At 42.0% G+C, this 17835-nt stretch overlaps 1 protein-coding gene across 15 annotated transcripts in view; it reads left to right on the top strand.

The window, feature by feature from the left end:
* The window catches only part of DMD (dystrophin), a 2324635-nt gene that overhangs the window by 2279234 nt on the left and 27566 nt on the right, over positions 1 to 17835 (top strand). For all 15 annotated transcript variants that reach the window (XM_045994540.1, XM_045994546.1, XM_045994545.1 and 12 more), the window contains 2 exons: positions 12106 to 12349; positions 13163 to 13286. In XM_045994540.1, coding sequence (XP_045850496.1) covers positions 12106 to 12349; positions 13163 to 13286 — 368 coding nt within the window. The remainder of the gene's footprint in view (positions 1 to 12105; positions 12350 to 13162; positions 13287 to 17835) is intronic.

The raw sequence follows: 17835 nt of genomic DNA, 5'->3' as shown, positions 1-17835 counted from the left end.
ATCTCCCAATCCTGGATTACTTATGGTACCCATCTGACAGCTAACTACAAGTCATAAATAAGTCCCTGTGATCCTTTTACTCTAATTCTCTAGTGAATCAAAGGGTTTCTTTCAGAGATAGAAATAACCTGTATTTTTGCTTTAGCAAAGCACATGATTTCAAGTCCTTTGATGTTAGGGTCAGGGTCATCACCATGGTAGCACTAGGCATTATTCCCACACACTTAGCAGGTGAGCTCTAGAAGGGTGAAGCGTGGTGTCTCAAATCTGTGTCTTGGTGGGTGTACAAATACTTTTTTTTTGGTTGATTTTTAGCGGCTGCCTTGTTTTTCTCATTTCTTACGTTACTGTTCTTGCCCCGGCTCTCTTATTGCACCTGTTGAGGTGGTTTGATCATTTTCCACTAGGACAGAAACATCTATTTTCTGGGCTTATTTTTAGGCTCTTAAAGATTTTATTTATTTATTTGACAGATAGAGATCACAAGTAGGCAGAGAGACAGGCAGAGAGAGAGAAAGGAGGAAGCAGCCTCCCGGCTGAGCAGAGAGCCCGATACAGGACTCGATCCCAGGACCCTGAGACCATGACCTGAGCCGAAGGCAGAGGCTTAACCCACTGAGCCACCCAGGCGCCCTATTTTTAGGCTCTTACTAAAATTCATCATCTAGAAGTATTGAGAAGTATCTGCATAGATAATTCTGCATGCCTGCATAGACCCCTTTTCTTTTGAACACATGAGTTAAACTTGAATCCTCCACCGTAGGAGAGAGCATGAGAAAAGTAGTCTTCATTGGGGAAATAATTCTGTGTGCTGGGAGAGAGAGGATTTTGAATCTAGAACTTAATTGTGTGTAGGAGCCTTATTGAGATATAAGTCACGTACCATACAGTTCACCCATTTAAGCTACAATTCACTGGTTATTAGTATATTTGCAGAGTTGTGCAGCCATCGTCATGGTCCATTTTAGAACAATTTCCCCACCCCAAAAAGAAAGCCCTTGCCCGTTTTTGGTCACTGTTAATTTCTCCCGAAACAGCCTGGTTCAAGCCCTTAGACGGCCAGTGATCTATTTTCCGTTTTCTGGGGATATGCCTATTCTGGACATATGAGTGGAATCCTACGATATGTGGTCTTGTGTGAGTGGTTTCTTTCATGTAGCATAATATCTAAAGAGGCCTATATGTTGTAGCGTGTATTTGTGCTTGTTTATTGATGATATCCATCACATGGAGAGGCCACGGTTTTCTCATCAGTCAGCATGCGGTGGACGCGTGGGTCATTGCATTGAGTGCCTGTTACGGACAGTGCTTCCCTCAACGTTCGTGTACAAGTACTGGGACTTAGTTTAAAGAAATGCTTCTGTCATTTCTGTCATTGTAACAGAGGAGGCCAGAGGATCAGAGATGGCCAAAGTGTACAGCAGTGTGTGCCAACAAGTGAAAAATAGGCCATCAAGACGAATTTACTGGGAGAATTTAAGGCCGAGTCTAACGACTCATGAGGGACTCGAGCCGGGACACACAAAGCTTAAAATTATGATCCTCTGAGTGACTGTTATGGCTTTTTGCTGACCACAGACAATGAAAGTTTGATATTTTACTGTATTTGTCTGAAAATTGAAACATACTTCTCCCACTGGTACCATTCCTGGGGACTAGATTCCTCACTTCTAAAAACCTCTCCAGTCCTAATGTGTTTTTTGAATGGTCAAGAATAGCTGTTGTCGTTTTGTTTGGAGTTTTGTTTGCCTTATTTTCAGCTCTACAATGAGGACTTTTTTTTTTAATGAATTCACTTCTTTTGTTGAACTTTTGATTAGTATATTTATTTAAGACAATAGTGTGTTGGTTCCTGTTCAGGAAATTTGTGAAAAATACCGTCATTGGAGATAAACTAAAACCCCTTAGTATTGTTAGGTTCTCTTAGAACTCAAGGTCGCCACTGACGTGTCAAGGGCATATCCCCAAAATAGAGTACATCTAGATACCTGAGCCCTGTAGGCCTAGTCTGAATATTTTGTGACCACCATAATCAATGGCCATAATTTGGTAGTTTTAAGGTAATCTCATCCTAGATCTTAAAGGCTCAGTGATTTTATTTTGCCTAGGTGCTCAGCTGTGACACAGTTGAACAGAGCACAGATTATGGAAAATACACAGAAATTCCCAGATCCTGGGGTTCCCACAGTAATGACGGGGGGTGGCGGTGGGGCTAGAGCGGATTTATATATACAGAGGACAAATACTGAAGAATCTTTCACGAAGCACTATATGTGTCTATTTTCTGCCAAGCTCAGTTACTTCACTGCTTTCATTTCAGATAATTTAAGTGCTTTTTCTTTTTTTCTTTTCTTTTCTTTTTTTTTTTTTTTTGGTAGGAAGCTTTTATCCCACCTAAGTTCTAAATCTGAAAAATGCAGAATGCAGAGAGAAAGAAGTAATGATAATGAACACTTAGAATGTGCTGGCCGTGGTTCTAGGAAAGTTGCACATGTGGAATATAGACCCTATCCTGGCTCATTAATCCTCCTGATGAAATGAGTGCTTAAGTCAGTGGCTTAGCATCAGCCCATGACAAGCCTTGCTTTGATTCAAGGTTTTCCTGATACCAAAACCAGGCTCTCGAACCATGTTCCAGTTTCCTCCTCAGTCATGTGTGGTAAAGGGCACCAAAAAGGCAAGGTGTCCCCCTCCCCCCACAAAAAAAGTCTTATTTTTCTTTACATGCTTTAGCATCTCGTTTAAAATGCAGGTATTATTGGAAGAAATGGTACATTCTAAAATCCCAGTAAGGTTTAATAGACTTTTGTCAGACCTTTATGCTGAGCAAATTTCAGTAGGCAAGGCGCTGGAAATAAGAGCTCTGAATACATGAAAGGGTGACAGTGTTAAGAGAGAAGGATTAGAAATAAGAGCGGGGGATGGGGAGGGGGAGGTTCCTGCCGTTTTCTACTGTTTTGCTTAAGGCACATCTAAGATATACATACTTTTACTTGCCACCCTGTGAACTTCTCCTTAATTAACCCTGGTCCTGCCAAGGCACACTCGTGTCTTTCTCTGCTAGTTGAAGAGTATTTCTGAGTTGGTGCTTGATAAAATTTTACAGTATAGCTTTAAATAATTGTATTATAATTGAAAAAGCTCTGTGCCATTTCCCGTTTTTAAAATACATCATGCTTGCAAAATTTGTCTCCCCCCACCTTTTTTTAGAAACTGCTAATTTGCTAGATTTATAGTAGCTGTAATAGTTCTATATGATACACTAAATTTGCTTCAATCCAGAGTGGTGGCTGTGATTTAGCTCCTTTTTATAAAATATGAGGGTAAAGCTAGATTTCTCCGGGCCTCATATTTCTAGATTCAGACCTTTGTAGTTGTTCCCACTTGATGAAGTAGACCCTGTGTGTGCTGATGCTTTGGTATACAGGTCAGGATCTAACACTGGTAAGAAGACCTTGATGACTGGCAAGTGACCATCAGTTCTTTATCTCAGAAATACCATGATATGATTATGTAATTACGCTTGGTATGGAAAGTTCCATTTAAAGAGTAGATTACCGACATTGAAAACACTTGACTTCTGTGAGTTCACAGAAAGTACACAAAAACTGTTGGCACATTCTTTACCATAACTAGCTTGTAGGTAGTTAACGATTGCTGAAGGGGCCAGGTACACAGGTGAATATAAGGCCAATTTGATTCTCAGATCCATTAGTTGCTAAGGAAAGTTATTTATTTATTTATTTTTAAGATACATACATATATTCTCTATACCTAGCATGGGGTATAACTGATAGACCCAGAGATAAAGAGTTGCAGGCCAGCCAGGTGCCCATGCTTAGGAAATCTTTTTTTTTTTTCTTTTTAGTGACTGTTACGGCTTTTTGCTGACCAATACTCGTAGAGTAGTATCCATGAAGTTCTAAAAGAAAGAAAACGTGTGCCAACACTTGGCTCATTTTCATATGTGTGTAACTGACAGGTTGAGTCCTTTCATGTTGTTCTATTTCTCATGCGCTCTTTTTTAAAAACTTTTTAAATTTTTTGTCTAACATCATACAGTTACAATGTTTGAGGTATAATTGCCATACAACGTTATCTTAGTCTCAAGTGTACAACATAGTGATTCAGCAGTTCTGTCCAACATGTGGTTGCTCCCCACGATGAGTGTCATTCCCATTATTGACACTATTTCCCTTCCCTATACTGTACCTTTCATCTGCATGACTTTATGAGTAAAAATTTGTACCTCTTGTTACCCTTCACCTAATTCACCTGGTCTCCCTGTTTCTCCTCCTCTCTGGCAGCCACCAGTTCTCTGTATTTATGAGTCTGTTAAGTTTGTTTGTTCCTTTTGGTTTTTAGTTTCCATCTGTAAGTGAAATGATACGCTTATTAGCCTTTCTCTGACTTCTTCACTTAGCCTAATACTCTCTAGGTTCATCCATGTTGTCACAAATGGCAGAAATTTGTTTTTTAATCTTCTTCCATTTATATTTCAATGGACATTTAAATTGTTTTAGCTATTGTGAATAATACAATGAACATGGGAGTGCATTCATCTTTTTGAGTTAGTCTTCAGATCAATATCTAGAAGTGGAATTTCTGAGTCATATGGTAGTGCTATCTTTAATTTTTTGAGGAAGCTCTATACTGTTTTCCACCGTGGCCACACCAATTTACATTCCCACCAACAGTCTACCAGGTTGCCTTTTTCTCCATCTCATCACCAACACTTGTTTCTTGGTTTTCTGGTACTGGCCATTCTCATAAGTGTGAAGTGCTAGCTCACTGGGGTTATGATTTGCATCTTCCCGCTGATGAGTGATGTTAAACATTTTTTTTCATGTGTCCATTGGCCATCTCTACGTGTTCTTTTGAAAAAAAAAATATATTCAGGTTTTTTGCCCATGTTTTAATTGTTTTATTTGGGTGGTTTTTTTTTTTTTTTTGGTGTTGAGTTGTAGAAGTTGTTTATATATTTTGTGTATTAACCCCTTATCTGATACATCATTTGCAAATGCCTTTTTTCATTTAGTAGTTTGTCTGTTTGCTTTGTTGATTTCCTTTGCTGTGTAGAAGCTTTTTACTTTGATGTAGTTCCAGTAGTCTATTTTCACTTTTGTTTCCCTTCCCTGAGAAGACCGTAGCAATATCCAAAAAAATGTTAAGGTCAGTGTCCAGGAGAATCCAAGAATCTGGGATTGTGATATCTCCAGCTTTGTTCTTCCTTTTCAAGATTGCTTTGGCTAGTCCGGGGTCTTAATGTGGTTCCATACAGATTGGGTTAGGGGTTCTAGTTCTCTGAAAAATACTTTTGGTATTTTGATAGAGAGTGCACTGGATCTTGTAGATTGCTTTGTGTAGTATGGACATTTTAATAATATTTTTCTAATCCGTGAACGCTGAATATCTTTCCATTTGTTTGTGTCATCTGTCCTTCATCAAAGTCTTGGAGTTTTCAGAGTGTAAGCCTTTCACCTCCTTGGTTAAACGCTATTCCTAGGTATTTAAATTTCATTCCTAGTTATTCTTTTTGATGCAGTTGTAAAATGGGATTATTTTCTTACTTTGTCTTTCTGCTGCTTCATTATTAGTGTACTGAAACACAACAGATTTCTACTTATTTGGGGGCCTGGAACTTCACTAAACTCATCTGTTCTAATAGTCTGTGTAGTATCACGTCATCTGCAAATAGTGACGATCTTAACTTCTTCCTTACCAGTTTGGGTGCCTTCTGTGTCTTGTCAGATTGCTGTGGCTAGGACTTCCAGTACTACGCTGAATAAAAGTGGTGAGAGTGGACATCCTTATCGCTCATCCTAGAGGAAAAGCTCTGAAGGTTTTCACATTGGGCATGATGTTAGCTGTGCGTTTGTCATACATCACCTTTATTATGTTGAGCTGTGTTCTAAGCCACTTTGTTCAGAGTTTTTATCACGAATGGATGTTAGTTTCTCAAATGCTTTGGCTTCCTGTATTGAAATGATTGTATGGCTTCTGTCCTTAATTTTCGTAATGTGGCCTGTCATGTTGATTCATCATTGTAATGTATTACTGAATTTGGTTGTCTAATATTTTGTGAAGGATTTTTTCATCTGTGTTCATCAGGGACATTGGCCTGTAATTTTCTTTCATGAGAACTGTTCAGGTACAATAGATAATAACTCTTCCTTAAATGCTTGGTATAAAACACCTGTGAAGCCATCTGGTCCTAGACTTTTGTTTGTTGGGGGTTTTTAAAATTACTGATTCAGTTTCATTACTGCAAAACAGTGTGTTCAAACTTTGTTTCTTCATAACTCACTTTTGGGAAATTATGTTTCTAGCAATTTACCGAGGTTGTCCAATTTATTGGCATGTAATTCTTTGTATTTCCCCCCTCTCTTTTCTTATTTAAGTACTCTTCTCTTGACAAGTCTGGCTAAAGATTTATCAGTTTTGTCGGTCCTTCCAAAGAACCAGCTCTTAGTTTCAGTTTCTATTTCATTTATGTCCTCTCTGATCTTTATTATTTCCTTCCTTCTGTGAACTTTAGGCTTTGTTGGTTTTCCCTTTTCTAGTTCCTCTAGTCATAGGTTAGTATAGGTTGGCCTAGGTTAGATTATTTGAGACTGCTTTTTTCTTGACATAGGTTTGTATCCCTGTGAACTTCCTTTGGTGCATTCCAAATATTTTGAACCCTTGTGTTCCTATTTTCATTTGTCTGTGTATTTTTTTGTTGACCCATTCATGGTTTACTCTCCACATGTTTGTCTTTTTCCAGTATTTTTTCTTGCACTTAATTTCTAGTTCATACCCTCCTGGTCAGAAAAGAGGCTTGACGTAATTTCAGTCGTCTTAAACTTACTGAGCTTTGTTTTATGGCCTAACATGTGATCTGTCTTGGAGAATGTTCCATGTGCAGTTGAACAAAAAAAAGTGCATTCTGCTGTTTTGGGATGAAATGTTGTGGTTAGGAAATTTCTGTAGGTAAATTGGTGTCTGGATGACCATGTTTGTACATTTGATGCCAAAAACATTCTTCAGATACAGTTATGTAAGTGTAGAATGGAGGGATTTTTTTAAAGCTCTGTAGGGAATAAGAAATTAATAATGGGAGAGTTCTTCTTAGGATGACTGGCTGCTGGAAGAAATTGTGGTGACAAAAGCCATGTGCAGTGAATTTGAATTAGTGTTCTTTAGAGGGCTACCAGAGAAATGTACTTTATAAGATAATCAAGAACGTAAATAGATTCTCTGTGGAGTCGTCGTCTGATTGCTGACATATATTCAACTATATTGAAATGACAGCATAAATACACTCTAACAATTAGAGAATTAATAGGGGTGATACGTACATATATAATTACAAGAAAAGCGAAATTATAGGTAACAGTATAAATTGACAGCCAATTGTTGAAGTCAGTAAACTGTATTTGTAGTTAAGGTTTAAAAAACAACTCACCTTGGAACAGGGGTAGGTATGCTACTGGTCTTTTTTTTTTTTTTTTTTTTTTTTTTTTTTTTTTTTAAAGATTTTATTTATTTATTTGACAGACAGAAATCACAAGTAGGCAGAGAGGCAGGCAGAGAGAGAGGAGGAAGCAGGCTCCCCGTGGAGCAGAGAGCCCGACGCGGGGCTCCATCCCAGGACCCCGAGACCACGACCCGAGCCGAAGGCAGCGGCTCAATCCACTGAGCCACCCAGGCGCCCCGCTACTGGTCTTTTATGGAAAGGATCTCTACTCCATAAACACTGTGTCCAGAAAATCTAGAATCATGACACACTTGAAAAACATCTATGCTAATGCCTTTGCAATATAAGAGAACAACTTTAATTCCGAATCCCTAACATATGCCCTAAACAACTCTGTGACCATGACCACATTTATTAGGAAAAGTTACCTCGACACTTCACCATCAGTCTTTCAAATAAACACCTTTAAAAGAGAATTATGAACTCCAAGAACTTGGTATTTTCCTTGTTTTCTGGCCAGTTTTGAACCTTCGGCAGGACAACCTATCCTGCCTCAGAACTTTAGGAGGGAAACTTAGTCCCACAAAATCAAGTTTGTTGTTGAGCTTAATAGAAGATTTGTGTGTGTCACCTATTGGTTTAAGAGAAAGGCACTTGTTCGGCTCATTTGTTTCTTTTAAAGATTGGCTTTTTCAAGTCATCTCCATACCCAACACGAGGCTCAAACTCACAACCCCGAAATCAAGAGTTGCGTGCTCTGCTGGCTGAGCCAGCCAGGTGCCCCACTTGTTTGACTCATTTCGTTTGCGTGCATACTGAGAGAACACTGACTATGCCTCCATACAGTCAGAAGCCTGGTAGGCTTCTGATTAAGAGAACCTGAGCCCTGGTTCTAAGGCATCTTAGATAATGTCTGTGGTAGATAATGTATGGAATAAAAAGAAGAAAACCAGGGCATGGTGAGCAGCATGTAGGGAGAAGTTAGTGGACTTTCATAATTAAAATTCTCTTTAAATGCCTGGACTGAGGCCCCCACCTTTTAAAATGAGGGCTCCGCAAAAAACATGTCCGGAGAGACATAGACCCAGACAGACTTGGACTTGAAATGGAGAATGGACAATGTGGGCCACTGTGGGGGGACGACAGCCTCTCTGCAGCCGAGGAAGCAGCGTGATGCTCTAACGGGGAGAGCCTGGGGAGGAGGCTAGGCGTGCAGTTGCGGAGGAGAGCAGGACCCGAACCCTGCTGCCTGGTGGTGCAGTAGAGCAGTAAGTCCATTCACACCCCTCAATCTAAGAGCCACAAACTAGCATGTAAGATCTAGCTGCAGACCAGAGGCCCCGGGTGCGAACAGCCACAAAACTACCCCATGGAGAAAGGTGAGTGGGGAAGGAGAGGAAATAAATGAGGAAATCACAGTTACTAAAATAACAAAGAATGGGGGTGCCTGGGTGGTTCAGTCAGTAGAGCCAGATTCTCTATCTCAGTGTAGAGCTGATGTAAACAGATATGTAAAAAATACAATAACAAAGAACCAAATGGATCTGTAAAAACATCTTTGGAAATGCAAACTATGGTCGTTGACATTACTTAAGTCAATAGACCAAATTCTAGACTCTATAGCATGAGAGAAGATAAGGGAATTAAAAAATATAAAAAAGAATGCAGAGAAATGGAGAATTTACCAGAAGGCTCCAGAGTCTGTCCTAGGAGGGGTTTCGGAAGAACGGGGAAGAAATGGCACAGAAGCAGTATTTGAAGGCACAATAGCTGAGAATCTTCCAGAACTGAAGAGGGATATGAGTGTTTAAGGAAATGGTCTCGTTGGAGCAATTTCCAACATCTGGGAAGGCAAGAAAGGGTCTCCATAGAGCAATTGGTATTCTTTATAGCCCGGCTTTGGGAAGCCCTGGCAGATTCAAATGAGCCTTTTCTGGTTTTCACTGGAAAACATAAACAGACATATAATGCGTTATATATACTAAGCTGTGTTTTCTGAACAAAGACACTTAGAAAGAACTCCTAAAAAGAGCTGTTTGGACAACTAGACCCAGAGGATCAAGATACCAAGGAAGACCTGTCCAGAAAAGGTAGTGTCCTGTCTGTATTTTGTGAAAAGTAGGTGGGAAGACAGTAATCGTTTGCTGTACTGTCCTGTGGTCCACATCTAAAAATAGTGTTTTCAGAACAAACATTGTGGATGAACAATCTCGTAGGGAGAAGAATCTTGACTAGGATTCTCCGTTGAAAGGTGGTGTTAGTGGGACTTTTCAGTGAAGGTGTATTTCTTCCAATGAACAACTGCAAGGGGGTAAGAAGTTAACCCCCATCAAATGAAACCTTGTAAACACTGGATGTTGCTTCAAGTTCACGGAACTATTTAGATGATTGTCAGATAAGTAGTTAGGAATTGGATTTAAGTGATCTCAGCAACTACATTGGTTCCCACCTAGAGGACTGATGCATAGCATCTGGCTCAGGGTAAACTTGTTTCGATAAACGGTCTGATGACTCCTTTGTCAAAGCGACTTGCCATGAGACAAAGTGTGTACATACAGCCCTCCTTGCAGATTAATGGACGATAGATAGGATTTCAGTCAAAACAGAACAGAGATTATATTCCTGTACATGAGAAAAATCAGGTATTGATTTCCTGTATGACTTTCATCAATTCCAGAAACCTTGATAGAGCTTTAAAAAGAAAACAAGAATAGAGGGGATTTTATGTCATCTTCTGTGTGGACATCTGGCATTTTGGAAGCCGTACCACCCCTGTGGATCTTTCAAGTATGGAACATCTGAAAATATTTCTGTAACTAGAAACCTGGTCATGAGATGATCTTTTGCAAGCCAGACAGTGGGAAGACTCTGCTTGCATCTCATGCCTTTTCTCAGAGATCCAGACCTCCCCCATTTGGGGATAGGCAGTTCTCTCAGCTGACAAAGTATCATCTGTGAGCAGGGGGTATCTGTCCTCTTATTGTGGTGTTTACTGAAACTGGAAGTGTCCTCCGCTGGAAATACTGTCTTAGCAATTCTAAAGCAGTGAGGAAATCTGCACCCTTAAATGTCCTTATTAAAAAACATAAACGGTATCAGCATTCAACATGAAGAGCTAGAGGAGGAAAACCCAGTGAATTACAGAACATTATTAATGGATGTAGAATAAGATTGGAGTTCCAAGGCTCAGCACATTCTTGGATGTGAAGACTCCATAACGTGAAGTCATTTCTTCCCTGTTGAACATATATACCCCCACTGTAACTCTAGCCCCAAATTTCAACAAGAAGAGCCAAGGCACGTTTAAGGCAGGACAGAGTAGGAGGGCCTCCCAGACACCAATTTATTTCCAGTTGTAGTGAGCGATCTGCATGGGCACATAAAAATAAACCCATCAGAGAGCTCGAAGCACGCTGGTGTACTTATGGATGCTTGATGGATTGCAGAGATGGACTTTACAGTCAAGGAGGCTAGCATCGTAACGTATCTATGGGATGGAGTGTAAAATTAGATTGTATCTTTATACCAGGCACAAAAGATTCTGGGGGAATTAAACTTTAAAATGGAGGTGTAAGGAAGATTTTCTTATAACATAAAAAGCAGAAAACCTGAAGGAATACAGTGAAAGTCACAGTTTGTGTACTACACGATGCCGTGAACACAGAGATTGCTCGAACCCCAGCAACTCTACATCCAGCTATGTTCTGTAAAGAATGGCTTAAACAGAAGGAAGTTAATTGTATCTGTGTGTAATAGTGATGGGTGGCAGCTTAAATATCCACTGACTCGAGAATGTTATTAACCTAGTCAAGCAGCAGAATCATACCTTAAAGCAATTACAATTAGGAACTATTATATATCAGCCGGGATGAATCTCCAAAACGGTGTTGAATGCAAAAAAGCAACTCTTAGAACGGTATGTATCTTCTCAAACATAATGTTCTTAAGGTTTAAGAACATGCCGAACAACGGGTTTAGTCACAGGAAATGGCCACTTTGTCGGGAAGACCGACAGCCAAATATCTTGACTAAGTTCTACCTAATCTTGGTGCGTACGTTCAAGGTAATGTTAGACGTTGGATTCAGGGTGACATTATCTCCTCAGGGGGTAATGGGGAGGAGGGACTGCTGGGGTATTGAGGAAAGTACACAGGAAAGCTGCAGCTTTATTTCTTCAAGAATGTTCAGTTTATTACAACAGTGTGGTGGGTTCACGGTTACGCTACTGGGCTGTTCCACGTTGCTGTTGCGAATGTGTGATTTTTTTTTTTTTTTAAGCAAACCCATGTTGACAGAAGTATAAAGATTTGTAATCACGTGACATTGTAGGAAATGGTTGTAAAATGACTGAACCCACTGCGGCTTGCTCATCTGAACGTGGCTCTCGTAAGCTAAGAGGTTGGAAAGCATCTCCCCTCGCACACCAGGCAGACTCTTCCAATTTTCTTTTCATTTCTTAAGCATTGCGAAGATTGTCCTCATAAAAACCATTCATTAAGTACCTCTCTTTGCTTGCTGTTGTGTGTGGTGGTGGTGGTCAGATGTATCGCTCTGCCATTTTTTTTTTTTTTAATGAAATCAGATGATGATTTTCAACTTTCTGGGTCTTTTTTTTCTTTCTTTTCCACTTTCTGTGATGCCAACAGGAATCTGCAAGCAGAATATGATCGTCTCAAGCAGCAGCATGAACACAAAGGCCTATCCCCACTGCCGTCTCCTCCTGAAATGATGCCCACTTCTCCCCAAAGTCCCCGGGATGCTGAGCTCATTGCTGAGGCCAAGCTCCTGCGTCAACACAAAGGCCGCCTGGAAGCCAGGATGCAAATCCTGGAGGATCACAACAAACAGCTGGAGTCACAGTTACACAGGCTCAGGCAGCTGCTGGAGCAAGTGAGGCCCACATCTCTCTCTAAGCTGGGATATTGACCAAGATGCCTTTCTCCTCTCGTACATAGAACTAAAGCCTAGAACTCTCAGAGTCCCTTGGTGAATGGCAACAAGGAGCGGTTTGTTGAGGACTTTAGGATGTGCTGAGCAGAGTGCTGGCTCTCCAGGGATGTAAGAAGAGGAGGGAAAGCTAGTGCATCTTTTTATATTGGTTCAAGATTGTTCCCTACAAATTTTTTTCTTGAGCCACTTAAACTTCAGCTTGGGAAAAAAATACTGCTAGGTTTCCCTTGGTTTCCTACAAGTGAAAAGTTGGTCTTATTTCCTGGTAGACCCTTCGATTTTTTTTTTCTACTTCCTAAAACATAACGTGTTCGGCCTAGAGCGAAAACCTAGCAAAAGTGCATTATAGTAGGCCCTACCTGCCCGAGGTCCTGACTTTCTGCGAATGCTCAAGTTGGAGATACGTCCTCTCCATCCTGTTACTTCATACTTAACAAAAGTATGAATTCTGTCCTGCCCTGTTGTGGTCTCACATGGTTCTGCCATTCTCACGTGACCTTCTAAATCATTCAGTTACTTGGTCCAATGATTTTATATCTCAATCCAGGGTAGCTACAATTTCCTTGTCAATGTGTAAGGGGGCATAGTTTAGGTACAAAGACAGTACCCACGGAGCATATCAACAGCAAAATTTGGGAGGTTTCTATAGAAATGGTTCTAATTTCTGAGTCCTAGGACAAATTCTTTTAAATTTGTACAGTTACTTGAGTGTTTATCCTGAAAACTAATCCTGTTTTCTTTTGGATACCTTAGCCCCAGGCAGAGGCCAAGGTGAATGGTACCACGGTGTCTTCTCCTTCTACCTCTCTTCAGAGGTCAGACAGCAGCCAGCCTATGCTGCTCCGGGTGGTCGGCAGTCAGACTTCAGAATCCATGGGTAAGCGATCTCTTAGCTACTCTTGGATTTGGTTTTATCTTAAGGTCTGGAAGTGGCGAACTGTTTGCTCAGAGGTTCACATCATCGGCTAAATCACCTAATCTCAGCTCTCTTGCGAGCTACTGTCATACGTGTCTTTGGGGTCCAAAGATGAGTCACATAGTCCAAGCCCCCTCAAAGGGCCGGCCATTCAGTTGCTCACAACAAGGCAGTGTAGTAGTCAGATTTCATGCATTTTGGAGAACAGAAAAGGCTTTAGGATGAATGGATGTTTGTGAACAGTTTTGAAGGATGAAATAGGAACCCAGCATTCTTTGAAAGATGTAGAGATGAACACCTTGGGCCAAGGGCAGGAAAGAGCCAACAGTCCATGTCAGTAGAACAATCGGCTCCAAACAGAAGGGCCAGGGCGGAGGGAGGGAAGTAATGGCACAGAAGAAGGGTAATGCCACTGAGGAAGGCTGGAGTCACATTACAATGACAGGAATGTTGAGCAAAGGTGTCGGACTCATTTTGGTCAGAATTGGGGAACCAACTCTGACTGAAAATCTCATAGGTCACATCTTCAAGGAGGAGTCCTAGCTGCCGTTTCTGGCCCAAAGTAACCCATCTTTCCACCTGTAAAAGGCACACACAAAGGCCAAGTTCTGGGAGTTCAGAGTGTCGACTTGCTAGAGGTCAGGAATGAATGGGAGGAGACGACTGGGAGACTACTATTTGCAAACATAGTATCCAGGGCTACGGGCCTGCCTGGAAATGACGGGTTTGGAAGAAGATCGTGATCCTTTTGACTGGGTACATACTATGTTTGAGAAACTGGCAGGTCTAAGTTGTGTGCGGAAGGAAACAAAAGTGCAGGTCTATAACTGGTGTGAAAGGGCAGGCTGGGGGAGGTGACCGTGTGCTCCCGCACCAGTGGTAGCTGAAGGGTATGAGAGGAGAAACGCAGAACAAAGGTGCTTGGATCCAGTGTCTTGAAGACCTCTCTTTGCATGATGGGGTAGCAAAGGAGGGGAGAACAGGTAGAACGCAGATGCGGGCAACAGGTCAAATGCAGAAAAGAACTCAACGGGGATGAAAAGAAGTGACCACCTGTTGGATCATGGCAATGCATTAGCCACTTCTGAGAATGCGTTCTTCAGCCCAGAGAAGGGACGTTGGAGAATTTGTCTTTTCAGTGAAGCGAAAGACCATGTAATGTTGAAAACGAGTGAGGCATGAGGACAGTGAAGAGACATTTGGAAGATTACTAAGTCACAATAAGGACTTCAGTGAAAGATGAGTTTGTGAGGAAATGGTCTAGTGTTATTCTTCCACAATATTCTCTGCCTAGGACCAGGTTCTCGAAAAGCTGGAGTGCATGAGGCATAAATGATGATAGAACGTCACCAGCCATCTCCTTACTGGCTCTTCCCACCATGCTAGACTTAGACACTGGGGGGTTTTGTGAAGGCCACAAATACTTGGTCTCTCCCCCTCATTTTTCCTCCTCCCTTTTTTTTAAAGACTTATTTTATTTTTAAAAAGATTTTATTTATTTATTAGAGATCACAAGTAGGCAGAGAGCCCGATACGGGGCTCGATCCCACAATCCTGGGACTATGACCCGAGCCAAAAGCAGAGGTTTTAACCCACTGAGCCACCCAGGAGCCCCAAAGACATGTGGGGGGAGGGGCAGAGAGAGACTCCCCATTGAGTGTGGAGCTTGATCCCACAACCCAGGAGATCATGACCTGAGCCGAAACCAGGAGTCGGACGCTTAACCAACTGAGCCACCCGAACGCCCACTTCATCCTGTCCTAAGGCTCATCTTTTACGTTTACTTTTCCCTGGATCCTAAACTGGTTATACCGGACCCTCTTGATCTTTCCTTACAGAAAGGGAGAGACCTGTGTCTCCTTGGTTCCTCATCCTCAACGCTCTGGTATCATGGTGTGTTGACATTCATCTTGTACTTAAGGTGCTCCATGAGAGTAGTGCATGGAGAGGTAAAGTGCAGGACCACAAGGAAGAATCAGGGGACCGTGGTCAGGAAAAATTCAAGGTTGGATGTGATCAAATACTTTCAAGCAGCGCCTACTCTAAGACCTAGCCTCCTGGGGAGCTGCTGAAGACTGTACCTGGAGACCAGTGAGAGGAGGCCTTGTGTGGGTTTGACGAGACCACGCTGGTCGGGCTTGTCAGATGGTAGTGAGGTTCTGAGGAATGGAGAAAGATACTGAGGAAGGCGGGTGAGGGGCTGAAGGGTGAACTTCAAGAACCTCAGGCAGTGGGCAGAATCAGGCGTTCCTCTGGAGAAGTCAAACCTTGCAGGAAAGCCAGCTTTCAGCTGTTTTGTGAAGGAGCAGAATGTGTGTGAAGCGGTGTTCCTGGCTTTATCAAGCTCAGTGCTTGAGGACAGTGTTCGCGTCAGCTTCTCTCCCCACTGTGAGATCTGACTAGAACCACTGGACCGCTGGGACTGAAAATGAGACTTTGGCATAGGAAAAAATTCGTATGCCTCTTCAGAGTCTGTAAACTCCAAAAAACAACAGAGTTTTTGTACCTTTGAAGGGAGCAAAGCGTGTGAAACCGCATTGCTTATTTTCACAAGTGAGATTCCGGACCCTGGGTGCTCAGAAGTGGTAACGACGTAGGCCTGTCAGCAGTGTGTCCAGGAAAGCACCCCAATCCTGGCACACGGCAGGACAGAAAACAGGGAGAGAAGCGTTCTATTTGGGTGAGTTTGGCTAACTGACTAGTCGCAAAGGGATTGGCTGCATTTGTTCTCTGAAAGACAACAGTAAATCCAAAGGCGATCTTTTCTTCAAGTGTGAAAGTCAGCTTCCTTTAGAAAAATTAAAAACCCAGCCCACCGTCTTCTTGAAGGACGCACACAGCTATTAAGTAAGTGCAGCATGTAGCCTCGTACGCTGGAGGTCTGAGCTGTGATAAGGCTGGGATTTACAGAACCGTAGTGTGGAGAGAGAATTGCCTTCTTTTAAAATGACTTTTTTTTTTAAAGATTTTATTTATTTATTTTACAGACAGAGATCACAAGTAGTTAGAGAGAGCGAGGAAAGGAAGCAGGCTCCCCGCTGAGCAGAGAGCCCGGTGTGGGGCTCGATCCCAGGACCCTGGGATCATGACCTGAGCCCAAGGTAGAGGGTTGAATCCACTGAGCCACCCAGGTGCCCCTTAAAATGACTTTTTAAAGGTTCGGAAGTTGGAGGGCTTCCTCAAACCGTGAGGTACTTATCACTGTACATCTCTGCGTACCGTGTGTGTGCTGCTATATAGATTTTTTTTTTTAAACTGGGACAGTGTCATGAAGCTTAGTTCTGTTGGAAAAGACAAACTCGCCAAATTTGGCTTTCATGAGCTACGTGTACAGGATTTTTACTAGCAATTCCTTACCTCTGGTGACCCCTTCCCTTCATCCCACTCACTTTTTCTTAAAAACGTTACAAGGTTCCCTGGCTGTCTGCTGCTTTAGAATAATTTCAATCTACAGCAGAATTGGAGTTAATTGGACAGTCCACCACATTTGCTGTATTTGAGTTTGTTGATTTGTATGTTTAACTGACCCATTTAATGATTACATTCCATACATAATGATGCTTCAACCCGAAATACTTCAACATGTATCTTCCGAGGTGAAAGATACTGCCTTACATAACCACAAAGGAATGATCGCTCTCAGGAAATTAACACCGATACAACACTGCTAGACATAATTTAAGTTGAAATACCCCCAATTCTGCCAGTAGTATTCTTTACGGCTTTCTTTTTTTTTTTCTCATTCAGAATCCAGTGAAGGGTCACATTTTGCATTTAGTTATCATTTCTTTTTAGTCTCCTGTGAGCTAGAACACTTCCCCAGCCTCTCTACATTTTTCATCACACTGACATTTTAGAAGAGGTCAGAGCAACTTGCTCTGTAGGGTGTTCCTCGCTCTTGTATTGAAGTTAAATATTTTTACACCCAGTTACCCTCAAGATTCTCTGGTCAGCCCATTCCCTCTCTCCAGATGCTCTTTCCTGGTCTTGGCTTCTGGGAGGTTGATAACACTAAGTCAGGACTGCCAGGCCTCTCTCCTGAGTGTCTTTTGGATAAAAATGTGACCCAGTCTGAAATTCCGGTCAGCCTCGGGCACGTCTTCCAATTTGCCAACCTACACAAAGATAGTCCTTTACCACCCTTCTTTTAATATATTTTTTTAAACTTTCTCGAAGCATGAGTTTGGACGTAGGCATACACTCCTGATAGGACCACATAAATGAGGTACTGCCCTGAAAATCAGTCCTTTCTCTCCCTTCCTTAGCCAAGCCCAACGACCATCAAGGTCAGTCTGTTCTCATAAAAAGAGCAACACACTTGCAGCTTCTGCCAGCAACCAGACGAAGTCCACCTTCCCCTTCAGCCTAGATTTGTACCCCCTGCCATCACAGTCCCTCGGTCTCCTTGGCAGAGCCGGTGTCCAGCCACACACAGTGTGCTGTCGTGCTGACCTGGGCCGGGCCCCTCCTGCCCTGTGTCCGGTGTTTCCTTTAGCTGAGAATATACCGT

The sequence above is a fragment of the Meles meles genome, chromosome X (genome assembly GCF_922984935.1).
Source record: "Meles meles chromosome X, mMelMel3.1 paternal haplotype, whole genome shotgun sequence".
NCBI classification, from domain to species: Eukaryota; Metazoa; Chordata; class Mammalia; order Carnivora; family Mustelidae; genus Meles; species Meles meles.
The sequence above is the reverse complement of the archived record's forward strand: the minus strand, read 5'-3'. Positions and strand labels throughout refer to the sequence as shown.